This window comes from Periophthalmus magnuspinnatus, chromosome 1 (genome assembly GCF_009829125.3).
Source record: "Periophthalmus magnuspinnatus isolate fPerMag1 chromosome 1, fPerMag1.2.pri, whole genome shotgun sequence".
Lineage (NCBI taxonomy): Eukaryota > Metazoa > Chordata > Actinopteri > Gobiiformes > Gobiidae > Periophthalmus > Periophthalmus magnuspinnatus.
In genome coordinates this window covers 24,093,407-24,106,229 of record NC_047126.1, presented here as the reverse complement: position 1 = coordinate 24,106,229, position 12,823 = coordinate 24,093,407, and the positions used below count along the sequence as shown (strand labels likewise).

Below are 12,823 nucleotides of genomic sequence, written 5' to 3'. Positions count from 1 at the left end.
CGTATTGGATTATGGGGATGTGGTGTATGTGCAGACTTCAGCCTCTGCTTTGATCCACTATTTCACTCTGCCCTTCGTTTTATTGCAGGTGATGGATTTGTAACTCATCACTGTGTCTCTATGAAAAAGTGAGTTGTCCATCACTGTCTGTTAGAAGAGAACAGCACTGCATTAAGTTTATCTATAAGGGATTACTTCAAAAACTGCCAGAATACCTCACCTCTTTGTTGATTATTGATACCAGAACATTTAACACCAGATCACATGACTGCATATACTGACACACTCTCACACTTCAAATCCAAACTTAAAACCCACTTGTTCAGACTGGCATATTCTTTATAATCCACAACTGCCCTGTCCTTTTTCAATGTTTTTTATCTGAATGCTTTTAACTGTATGTTCATAAATGTTGATTTTAACTGTCTGTATATGTATATATATTGTATTGTAAGGTGACCTTGAGTGCCCAGAAAGGCGCCCTATAAATAAAATGTATTATTATTATTATTATTATTATTATTATTATTATTATTATTATTATTATTATTATTATTATTATAAGGCTAAGGACAAGACACAGCAGAACTGAGATGGGAAAGAGGGCTTTTAGCCGTTTTGCTTCACAAAAATGGAATACGCTCCAAGGAAAAGCAAAACTGGACACGTTGGTGACACAATTGCAATTTATTAATCTGATAACAAACATTTATACACACACCTGCACTTGTTATTGATGTTTTATATGGACTTATTTGTTTTGATTGTTTTTTCAGTTTGTGTTGTATTTTAAACAGGGCACCCATGAAAAAGAGAGCCCAAAGTGCTCTCATTGGGTCCCCCTGAATAAATAAAGATAAATAAAATCAAATTTAAATTTTAGCTCATTAATGTTTTTGATGAGGAAACAACATTATAACATATAGGAGTAAAGTGCGTAATACATGCCCTTTAATCCTCAGGCTGGAGCAGGTGGCTGCAGTAGCACCTTGTGTCCACTAGATAGCGCTCTTGAATAATCACATATTTAGTGTGAGCAGCTCCTCGTCGTCTCCTTTGGATGGCGCTCTCCTCCCGCTTTTCCATCTCAGTGATGATTCGTCTTAGGTCTTACGGCTCCTTTATGGGATCTGAAACTTTTGATTTATATGACATAAGCTAATGTGAGCGCTCATGTTAAAATTTGAACAACAAACTAAATATATTCTTTACACAATCTATGATCCAAACTGAGAGTGGGAGAGTGTTTACGCATTTAAATTATGCATGATGTAAATAAAGTTGCACTAAAATAATAATAATAATTAAAAACTAACTGTTATTATGATGCTAAATTTGTTTTTGTTTTTTTGTGCACAAAGCTCTCACTCGGTTCATTCAATTGTTCACGTTCAGGAAGCGTTCAAAAGAGCCGACTCGTTCACGAACGTCACGTCACTAGCGATGACTCCCACTGGGTGACTGTGCACTGATCCAGCCCCTGCTCCGCGGTCCAGCCTCTCATATCTGCGCTCCACCAACCTGGCCACTCTGAATGTACCAGCAGCTAGCCCTCTCCCGCTAACGTGAACATGCTAAGGCTAAGCTAGCTGTCAGCCCAGGTTCTGCTTCCCGTACTGCGCTAGCGGATGCACCGGGTCGGACCGTGCTGCTGCTGCTGCTGCTGCTGCCGGCCCTCTTGACATTCCCCCCTCCGCATTCCTGGACGGATTCGTGTCGACTGACCAGAGTCCGCGAATTCGTGTCCATTCCCGATCGAAGCTCCCCCATCCCCGCCAGTGCGAGAGAGAGCGGCGGAGCGACCGGGCGACGTGAGTTAGCTGACGGTGACGGTGAGTTAGCATCAGGCTAGCGGAATGTTAGCACCGAAGACACCGCTGCCACTCAAGATACAGGCGATCGCGTTGAAGAAGAAGCTCTGGATACGTTATAACAGAGACATCTTTACTATGACATCGTATTAATAAATAATACATTTAACGTTAGCTAAAGACAGGCCTCATTTAATACATACGTGCTGTCAGCTAGCATGTCGGATCACCTTTACTTGCCACTAATGATAACAGGTTTGCTTATGGCCATCCGTGACGAGGCTTGTCAAACTGCTGGTATTCGCTATAATATTATTTTTAAAGCAACTAATTACAAATAAACGATGGTTCAACGTGCTAATAATTCATATAGTGTGGTTGGCTAGCTAACTGCTGGCGTGAAGTCTAGCATTTTAGCCTAATTTTAATGTTATTCCGTGGTAAAATGTTGTGACTATTGGCTCAGGAATGCTACTTGGCTAATAGGAGCGACAACATTAGACGTGTGAGGTTTGGTAGCGTTAATCTTCTGGATAAATGTGTTTTTGTTGTTAAATCTGGCTGTCGAATTCAGGGTTGTGGCTGGGAAACGAAGTTCAAATGAATGGAGCTATTGGTTTTGCTCAACTTAAGTAATGTGTGTTTGTGACTTGGCAGAGTTGAAGAAGTGAAGGACCACACCCAAGGCAAGATGTCCCTGCACCAGTTTCTGTTGGAACCCATCACCTGTCATGCATGGAACCGGGACAGGACGCGTAAGAAAGTTGCATACATTCACATTTACATTGATACAGCTTTGTTTTATGAGGGTCATGCTGCACTAAGGTCATGCCTGTCCAAAGGCTGACATTAGGAAATGATAGATTCAAAAACATCTTGTTGGTAAAGAAGGTTTAACCATCAATGGCACAGTAAAGGTAATAGATTGTAGTTGTGATAGTATTACCAGGGTTGCAGTCCACGAAAGAGAGTCTTGGTTGACTAAAGACATGTCCTCCTAATTAATTAGTAGTGAAAAAGGGGTGTAGCAAACCCTCTCAAAACTATTCCATATATCTGTTTAACTGACCCTAATGGCACTCACAACAGATTAAACGTGTGGACCATGAGTTTAATCTGCCTTTTTACATATACTGGCTAAATCACTCACTTACTACTTTCTGCTGTTGTCCCATTTAAATCCTGATAAACTAAATAAAATGATTAGTTGACAAAAAATGGTCAACAAAACACCACTGACCAATTAATTAACTAAACAACTACAAGCCTAGGCCCTAGTGGTAATATTAGTTAACTATTAAGCACGGACGTATCGACATTTTGGGAATTATGGGAAAAAATGTGGGTGGGTGTGTCTGTGGTTAAACAATTTAAAAATGAAAAGTATACAGAGAAATACTAGTAAACAGCAGCATAAGTGAAGTAAGTGAAAAGGTAGATTAATCAAGTGGTTTGAGGCGACAGTTGCTCAATTGTTAATGTGTTCACACGCTCATCCAAAGGTTGGCAACTCGAATCCTGCTCTCAGCATGAACATCTTAGAGCAGTCAAATCCACTGACCTGCAGGTTGGGGGTGCGATACCAGCTCTCACAGATGAATGCTGCTGTTGTGTCATTAGGCAAGACGCTTGACCCACCTTTCCTCCAGTGATTACACAGATGTGTGTGTTAATGGGTGAGCGAGTAGATGAGCGCTTTGAGTGCCCCAAAGGTAGAAAAGTGTATAAATGTGACTATATATATAGTCACCTGACTAAAATAATTAGTCAGTGAAATAAACTAATAACAAAATTTGGTCCACTAGATGCCGTTAACAGCTGAAGGGCCCCATCAACTCTACATTCCATTTTGCCATTACTTTTCACTACATTCTAAGAGGCCGTTCATGAACAACTGGTTAGGCCTGTTTGCCTCCATGACTATCCATAACTTGTCTGTCTTGTTTGTTCTATAGAAATTGCCATAAGTCCCAATAATCATGAAGTTCATATCTACAAGAAAAGTGGAAACTCGTGGGTCAAGACTCAGGAGCTGAAGGAGCACAATGGACACATAACAGGTTTAGATTTTTTTACTGTAAAGTGAAGGAATTGTTTTTAAACAATGCATATCAAGTCTGTATGTTGTTTAAGGCTTGCAAACAAATATTGCTGCTGTGTTTACTTTAGCTATATTTTGCTCGATATCTACATCTCCAGCTACATTTTACCTTTTGTTTTGTAGAAATGTGCAATTCCAGGGCTAAAATGATCCAAATTATTGTATGGAGTTTAAAAACACAGTGGAGCACTTTAACCTTGTGATGCCATGTGGTAATACAGGAACAATGTTTTCTGTTTGAGAGAAGAGCACAGCCTAAATATACAGGGGTTGTGTGAATGAAACAAAACAGAACTTCAGGTGTGTTTTTTGAAGAAACATTATAACATAGATTTGAAAACAACTTTAATATGGGTCCTCTAACCTACTAAGGCATTAGCAGTCGATCCTAAGTGAGTGAATCCAACTTAATGAAAATACTTAAGAACTGAACTGAAATGCAGAATGAAAATATTTCCAAAATGTTTTAAATTGTTGAGTTAAAATTAGAAATTCAACATTAAAAATCTTAGGAAACATTATCTTTCATACATGTATTTACACCATTTTTACTACAAAGTGTGATTTAGTAATGTTGCCATAAGTGATGCGCCCCGGGAATAAATTCAACCGACTCAAATGTTGGGGAAAAAAACAAACACTGGGCTAGAGCAATAATTGTCATTACGATTAAAATTCCACAGCTCCTATTTTGAATTTATTTTTACACCTCCATCTGTGACACGTTTTGCAGGCATCGATTGGGCTCCTAAAAGCGACCGCATCGTGACATGTGGCGCCGACCGTAATGCTTATGTGTGGTCGCAGAAGGAGGGCCTATGGAAGCCCACACTGGTTATTCTCAGGATCAACCGCGCAGCCACCTTCGTGAAGTGGTCCCCCATGGAGAACAAGTTTGCAGTGGGCAGCGGGGCACGCCTCATCTCCGTCTGCTACTTTGAGTCAGAAAATGACTGGTAAGTCTTACCGTGAGACATGCATGGTTTAAATGACAAATATGTGGTCATAGCAAAAAATAAATATTTGCGTTGAAATGTAATTGGCAATTAAATGGATATGGAAGTTGTTGTCTTGAACTTTAGCTGCACTTCTATATGCTCAGTAAAAAGTCCAGAACTGAAGTACTTTCCCATCTGTCCCATTTTCTCAATACCCTTCACTTTATTTCAATAGCCCATGTTTTTGCATATTCCATATTTCTTTCTAACAATGGTCTGGTCAGCCCTGCCCAGTTTTTCTACTTTGCATCAGTGTTTAGATTGCTGTAGTTACTGTGTTGTCTGCAGTTTCCAACTGCTTCAAGTTTCAGCATGATGTCAGTTTCCATGGTTACAGGTTAAAGAGCACTGTCAAACTGAAAGTACCTGTCAGACAAGCTCAGACGAATTGCTTGGAGCATTACGTAATAACAGTAACAACAGTCTGAACTCTGCTATGAGTTACAGTATTACTATACAGTTTATTTTTATATTGTACATACTTCCGAATGGCATGTACCAGACTATTAATCAGATTTTTGTTGTATTCAGGTAAATTTGAACCACCCTGTGGTATTTTTCTGTTTTGTTTACCCTGGGAGGGACACTTCTTTGTGCAGCTTTCAGCTAATCTCAGCTCTTAGTTAAACATAAACTATATGGGCAGGTCATTAGAGTTCATTTAAGACACTATTATTGAGAGTGGAGTGAATTTTAACTTGTTAGAGTTTGTACATAAGTTACAGGCAAAATGGGAAATCAGGCCTTCAGTGGCCAGGCAAAGTAGAAAATTATCAATAGTCTCTGCTTCCATAGAAGGAAGGTCTTTAGGCAAAGTAGAGAATCTCTGGTCAAAGTCAGTGTTTGCAGGTTATCTCATTTAGGGAGGCAGCCGACCAATTATTTACTTAGTCTACTAGTCTTTAAAATGCAAAGATAATGTCTTTAGAGTCTACGGCGTCCCTATTTTTAGCAGCATTTTCCTGCATTTGAGACATTTGTATTAATGGTATAACCAAGGACAACATCCAATATAAAAATAATATACAATAAAAATAGACCTGTTGGACATAATGGGGAGAAAATGTTTTTTTTTAGCATAGAGGTTACATTTAGGCTTGATGAGAGGGCTTGCCATTAGGGGTATATTGATAAATATGAATATCTCTATCTTTGAAGTATCCCGATAACATTATGTAGGTCCAACAAAAAATGGTAAAACGTACCTCTAATAAAATAAAAACTGATCTTCTGTCACACTTTGTCTAAAGGACACTAGGCGTTCTATAGAATTATCAACTTTGCCTGTAACATGTATAACACTGTCAGAACTGGGTTATATAAAGCTTGAGGACATGTTCTATTCTCACTCTCTTCTGTTTGTAGGTGGGTGAGTAAACACATCAAAAAGCCCATTCGCTCCACCATTCTCAGCCTGGACTGGCACCCCAACAACGTCCTGCTGGCAGCCGGTTCCTGTGACTTCAAATGCAGGTAAGGCCAGTGCTTGTGCTGCTGGTGTTTTTCCTATTGCAATAGTTAACCCAGCATAAAAGTGACCTTGGCCCCTCCCCCTCTGCCACAGGGTGTTCTCGGCCTACATAAAGGAGGTGGAGGAGAGGCCCGGCCCCACGCCCTGGGGTAGTAAGATGCCGTTCGGGGCTATGTTAGCAGAGTTCGGAGGAACTGGTTTGTATTTGTCTTACTCACTATGTTTATATGCGCAGGCAAACCTGAGTGTGCAAAACAACCAAATTCAAATCATCTTTGCCCCAAAACCTGTCAGTCCACTTTTCTCCCAGTCTACAGCAGGTCAAAGAACCAAATCATTGGAAACAGGGAGCTACAGGGTCTTCAGGTGCTTGTAATAAGTTAGCATAAGTACTAAAACTTTTCAGCTATAATAACTAATAAAAACAACTATCATACCTATAACCACACCTTTGGTAGAAAGATAGAATAGAAAGCAACATCTCATTTACTTTGAGCATTTGAATTTCAGATCTGTTACTCACAAGTTATTTGCTCCCTGCAGCACAAATAAGCTTTAGATTGAAGCTTAGGTGAGTTTCATTTTCACCTTAATGTAGTGGACCAAAACAAAATGAGTGGGTGTGTTGTTGAGACTCTAGTTTCTCAACGCTGATCTAAAATGAGTGAATACATGTCCAAACACATGTTTAATATTCTCCTGGCTCTTTCTTACCCTGTAAACACTCCATCTAGTTTGCTCCTAATGTAAATCGAACCGTGCCATTACATGCAGCTGGTATCCAAGTACCTTCCGGCTTCTCTAGATGTGTCATTTAGATCTTTGAGTTTCACTACACAACACCTCAGTCTTGTTCTCGGGTTGCATGCATTTTGACAAATCTGTTTTAAATTCTAAAATGTGTGTGTATTCAGGTGGAGGGGGCTGGGTCCACTCTGTCTCCTTCTCTGCTTCTGGAAACCGCCTGGCCTGGGTCAGCCACGACAGCACTGTCAATGTGGTGGAGAGCTCCAAGACTGCCAGGTACGCCACATTCAGGAGAGGGAATCACGACATTCAGAATATTTTTGTCCCATAATATAGTGCATTGAAAATCATCAAAATCAATACCGATTCAAATACCACGATGATGATTTAAAAAAAAAAAAAAAAAAAACACTCCTCCTTTCAACAATAAAATATGATTTACAACATTAGATAACAGTGCTTCCTTATAAGACCATATGGTACTATAAATCTGTGTAATCCCTCAGTCGTCCAGGTAACCTATATACATGGGTGTATACTAGTCTATGTGGTCTTATACTTGTTCTGATGAAAGGTTCATTTCTGTCCTGTGAATGTGACTTTTTTTTTTTTTTTTTTAGTGTAGATACCTGCTCAAATGAGTATTTAGTTTCCATACTAGTTTTGGTGTTGATTAGTATCTGATTTTCAATACTTCTGACAACCCTACTTCCAATACAACATTGTAAATTAGTTAAGTGTTTTAACAGATTATATGGTTGTTTTTCAGCCCTTCGCAGTTGAAGACAGAGTTCCTCCCTCTCCTCAACGTCATCTTTGTGTCTGAGAACAGTATAGTAGCTGCGGTAAGACCAGACCACCTCCTCTTACATCGTACTGATAATAAGGAGAGTGCGTTTACTGTCTTTGTATCGCTAGGGTCACGACTGCTGCCCCATGCTGTTCCGCGTGGACGACGGAGGCGCCCTCACGTTTGTGTCCAAGCTGGACCTGCCCAAGCAGAGCATCCAGAGGAACATCACAGCCATGGAGCGCTTCAAGAACATGGACAAGAGAGCCACCACCGAGGACCGCAACACTGCCCTGGACACACTACACCAGAACAGCATCACGTAAGGCTCTCGATTCTTAAAGGTACACTGTGTAACTTCTCTAGGAAAGGGGCCGCCACCTGCTTGTCACCATGGAGATGTTATTGCATATTACAGGAAGGAATTTTTTAGCTTTTATTCAGTTGCAGAGGTTTTATTGATACTTTGCAGTGGCATCACACTGGGCATGTCCTGCTTGTATGTCTATGGCAGAATATTCATGAGTTCCCATGATGATACAATGCACACAAAGTTTTAAGATTTTCTGAAAGCTCAAAAAATATGAAAGTGATTTAAACAACACTGTTTCAGAAGACTGATAACAATACAAGGTACATGGTCCTGTTTAGGTGTTTGATTTTCAGCAAAAAAGGTGAGAGTGACTAACTGAAAAACTGCTGGCCAATGCGAGTTTGTGACTGTAATGTTATTTGAAAAGGACTTGTTTAACAGTACAGATCAGCATGTCCAGCTAAGTCAGTTCTTTATGATCAGATTGTGTTAAAACAAAGCTCAGATTAAAGTCTAACTTGAGTTATAAAGCGTCAGACAGAGCAGTGCCTACATTGGCAGCACACCCCAGAGAATGTTCATGACATCAGCTGTGAAGCGTCAGTTGCTGAAAATAAAGCATGTGCTTTTTAGGCCATTTAAATGTTGCACATGTGTTCTAGACATGGTGCAGCGTTGACAGTTATGAGATGCAAAACACAATTGCAGTGGTAAAAAAATGATTATATCATGAAGCTCATAAAATCAAGCTTAGACATGTCCCATGAGGTGTGTCCCCTGTTTAACAGCTGATGCATTGGTCTCACAATTTATTAATTTTTTTTTATATTCCATGCTGCTAGCACTACATAAGGACAGAACACTGTTGCTGACTTATACTCAACGTATTGATTCTGTTTGTCCACAGCCAAGTGTCTATCTACGAGGGAGACAAAAGGGATTGTCGCAAGTTCTGCACCACAGGCATCGATGGAGCTATGACTATTTGGGACTTTAAAGTACGTGCTTAAATTCAGCTTCAGCCAGTGTTAATTTAATTATTTAATTTTTAAATTTTTCTTCTTAATTGTGTCCTAGAAAAACTTAAAACAAAAGTAACAAGCGTGAACAAGATCCGAATGTCGCCTTAGTAATGATTTACTGGGTTAACTTGTACATTTATGTGAATTTCAATTATTCCTTCTCAAAGTCTGGAGCTTTCTACAAATTGTGGAATGAACACTGCAATATGATTATTATTGAAATGCATGATTTAAAAAAAAAAAAAAAAAACTAAGGCTGTATTCACACTTGTCCTCATTCGGCCCCAGTTTAATCTTGATGTAGTCATGGTTGAGTGCTGCTGAAGCTCTGGTTTAGTTCAAATATTGATGAGGTGTGTGTGTACGTACAAGTGAACACATCCTTAGTTTCAAAACCATAGCTACATCATGACTAAAATTAAAAAGTGACATTTAACTTAAAGAAGAGGCACTATGCTAAATCTTTTTAGAGCTTTCTACCATGTTAAAACGTTTTTCTCTCATCAAAAACATGAAGAGGTATTAGATGTCATCCATGAATGTTTGATTATTTTAGCGATCGGTCCCGGGCCTATTTGAACCCTCTTAACAGTGTAATCCTTTCCAAAGCTCAGCCTATAAGCTTACAAGCTCCTAGACCGCAATTTTCCATAATTATACAAAAGCATAAACTTCACAAACTTGAAGCGATGTGCAGTGGATCATTAAGGGAAAGCACACCGATTGTGTCGTGATAATGCTCTGAAGGGGGAGTGACTTAGTGTGGAGAGCAAAGGGAGGAGGGACTTGTTGTCAAAATAGCACATGGTAACAAACATGTCCTCTTATTTCAACTTATGAACCAACTATTGTGTTTTTCCTTCGCAGAGTCTAGAAGCATCAATCCAGGGTCTGCGCATCATGTGAAGAAGAGGATGAATGAAACACTAGACGCTGCACCTCCTCCTCCTCTCCTCTTCCCTGTATCCCTCCCTCCATCCCTCCCTCCCTCCAGCTAGTAAAACACACACACCACTATTCAGAATTCAAAATGTCCGCTCAAGCACTGAACGCAACACCACGCACTCCTAGAACCTGCAATATTAGGCTTGTTTCAATAGCAAATTAGAAACACGAAATATTGATTATTATTAATAAAGATTTTATGCCTAAAATATAATATAAAAATCTTCTATATTTTCAATTTCAGTTTCCAATAAAGTTTAAATTTTCTCTCCATTTTCCTGTTGAAAAAAAATTCTACAATGAGATTAGGAGCAAATATTAAAGATGTTTACTCATGTAACTTTGCTGGTGCGTAAGCTGTCGTACTGGAGTGTTCCACAAGATGGCATTGCATGTGTCTTTTGAATAGAGCTCTCTTACTGTGAGCGGGCTTGCCTCTCTGCAGATCTGACTCCACCTGCCTTATTCCATGGAAAGAGATGGTTTAATGCCATACTGTGGAAAATACCAGACCAAGCAATAACATCTCCATGGAGACAAGCATGTAGCGGACCCTCTACCAAAGTTACATAGTGCACTTTAAATACAAAATTATTTATTGCGAATATTGAATTGCGATTATTGAACAATAATTTGATACATTTTGTGGCAGGCCTATCTACACACATCACATTATCACAATCACCCAACTGACGTGTGAATTCACTTTTTGCTTTTGTTATTTTATATTAATATTTTAAATGAAGGCTAACCGAAATGGGGTGGTCCTATTAAAATGTGATGTGATTTTTCTTTTTTTAATATCTGCTAACCTCCTGTACCAAAACACTAAAGGAGCGTTTTAATCCCCCTAAAAAAAAATCTCCCCCTCAAAAAGAAAAAAAAAAAAAACAACTCACCATTCCACCCTCTGGACAAAACCACACGCCAACTTTGGGCAGGAAAAGTAAATATTAAAGTTGAATTATAAGAATTGATATAGAAGTATTCCGAGTTGGCGACGGGTTTTGATCGTGGCGGTGCAGTGGGTATGCAGCAGTCTGAATGATGGCGGAGTTGCTTGTAGGCTCCAAAGATGCTACGCTAAAAAAATGGAGGATTTCTATGTAACTGACCATGAGGTAGACGTGAATAAAGACAAATACATTTACAGTACACTACCCAAGCGCCTGCTCTCTTTCTTTTTGGGGATGTTATGTCTTTCTTATGTCGTATTTAAAATGCACCTATAATGCATTTTATTGTAATTTCATTACTCATTACTTTAAAGATGGGTATTATGCAGGTCTGTCAGTGATGAGGGAATGTTATAACATGATTAAAAAGAACAATCCAGGTCAGTTTTGCATAATGTATTCTTTAATGCAAATTCATTTAGTGGTATTAAAATTGATAAATTGTTTGCATAGTCAATCGCAAATTGTAGTAAGAATAAAAAACCTCCAACACCATCTATGGGTCAACTAAGGAATAACAATTTTGTGAAAGGCTTATATCAATAGTTGGTAGTTATACTGAAATTTCTACCTAATTGGGTATTTGGTGAAGTTTATGGTAATTCATTAAATGTAATAAAATAATAAAATCACAGCTAAACCAGTGATGCCATTAGCTGTAATAATACATTGAGGATTCATCATTTTCATAGAGTGCACTTTTGGGTTTATTACAAACTGGTTTTAGTCACAGGATCTGGCAACCCAAAGTAAGAGCTCATTCTACTGTCTGATTGTATGAATGAACGGGCTTTAGATAATATAAATAACTGTGCCATCATCATAAAGTTACCAACATCAGTGAAATTTGTAATAAATTAATCGATGAAACGGTGAGCCACACACTTCAAGACAGAATATTGTTACGGAATGAGTAATCAAGAACACACATTCTGATTTGTGAGAAAGTACTCTTAGGAGAACAAATTATTCATTTTTTTGTTTTTTTTTTGTTGTTTTTTTTTCCAGAAAAACACTGGTCACTGGATGTGTTAAAACTATCACCTTATACCTTTTATTTAATATTATGCTATTTTCTGATCTATGTTTGCCTGTTTTTGATGAGGAAAGTTGTGTGAGTTGTGTTTTGTTTCATTCACACATGTTTAACACAAATCCTGCATATTTAGCCCGAGTTCTTCTCTCAAACAGAAAACACTCAGTTCCACCTTGTGATGACTTGTGGTAATACAGGAAGTGCGCCATACACCTTCACTAGAATCATTTGCTGCATTTCAGCCCTGGAATTGCCAATCTACTGATCAAAAGGTAAAACGTATCCGTTAACTTGAAAACTACCATAACATCACAAGGTGCAACAGAGCATTTTGAGCTTTGGAGATGTAGTCTGACTAATAAACATGTGTGGATGAAACAAAACACTACTACAGGATATTTTGATAAGGTAACATTATAACATGGCTTAAAACTCACAAGAATCAATTTTGCTTAATATATGACCTTTAAGGATTATTTTGACCTTTAAGTCTTTATTTCAGCTCTTAATGGAGTTATTTGCTTAGAACTATTGACTATAAACTGATACCTTAAACAACAATTGCAATATTATGAATTTAACAATATACTACATCTCCCGCCTCTATTGGCCACAACCCATACTGGTTTCTCT

At 38.6% G+C, this 12,823-nt stretch overlaps 1 protein-coding gene across 2 annotated transcripts; it reads left to right on the top strand.

The window, feature by feature from the left end:
• The first annotated feature begins 1,431 nt into the window (after positions 1 to 1,431).
• Positions 1,432 to 11,353, top strand: arpc1a (actin related protein 2/3 complex, subunit 1A). 2 transcript variants are annotated; one of them, XM_055232539.1, is made up of 11 exons: positions 1,432 to 1,811; positions 2,469 to 2,566; positions 3,767 to 3,871; positions 4,646 to 4,868; positions 6,276 to 6,383; positions 6,475 to 6,578; positions 7,296 to 7,404; positions 7,898 to 7,973; positions 8,047 to 8,240; positions 9,139 to 9,229; positions 10,121 to 11,353. In XM_055232539.1, exons 2-11 carry the CDS (start codon positions 2,503 to 2,505, stop codon positions 10,157 to 10,159), a joined length of 1,113 nt encoding a protein of 370 aa, XP_055088514.1. In that variant the 5' UTR covers positions 1,432 to 1,811; positions 2,469 to 2,502; the 3' UTR covers positions 10,160 to 11,353. The 2 variants fall into 2 exon arrangements, with proteins under 2 accessions (XP_055088514.1, XP_055088506.1); XM_055232531.1 differs by having other exon boundaries at positions 1,496 to 1,832.
• The last annotated feature ends 1,470 nt before the right edge of the window (positions 11,354 to 12,823 follow it).

Bases quoted from the DNA above. Each gene is read 5' to 3' on its own strand.
- arpc1a (XM_055232539.1), top strand. From the start codon at position 2,503: ATGTCCCTGCACCAGTTTCTGTTGGAACCCATCACCTGTCATGCATGG. The intron at 4,869-6,275 runs GTAAGTCTTACC...TTCTGTTTGTAG, and splicing joins TTTGAGTCAGAAAATGACTG to GTGGGTGAGTAAACACATCA. The intron at 7,405-7,897 runs GTACGCCACATT...GTTGTTTTTCAG, and splicing joins GAGAGCTCCAAGACTGCCAG to CCCTTCGCAGTTGAAGACAG.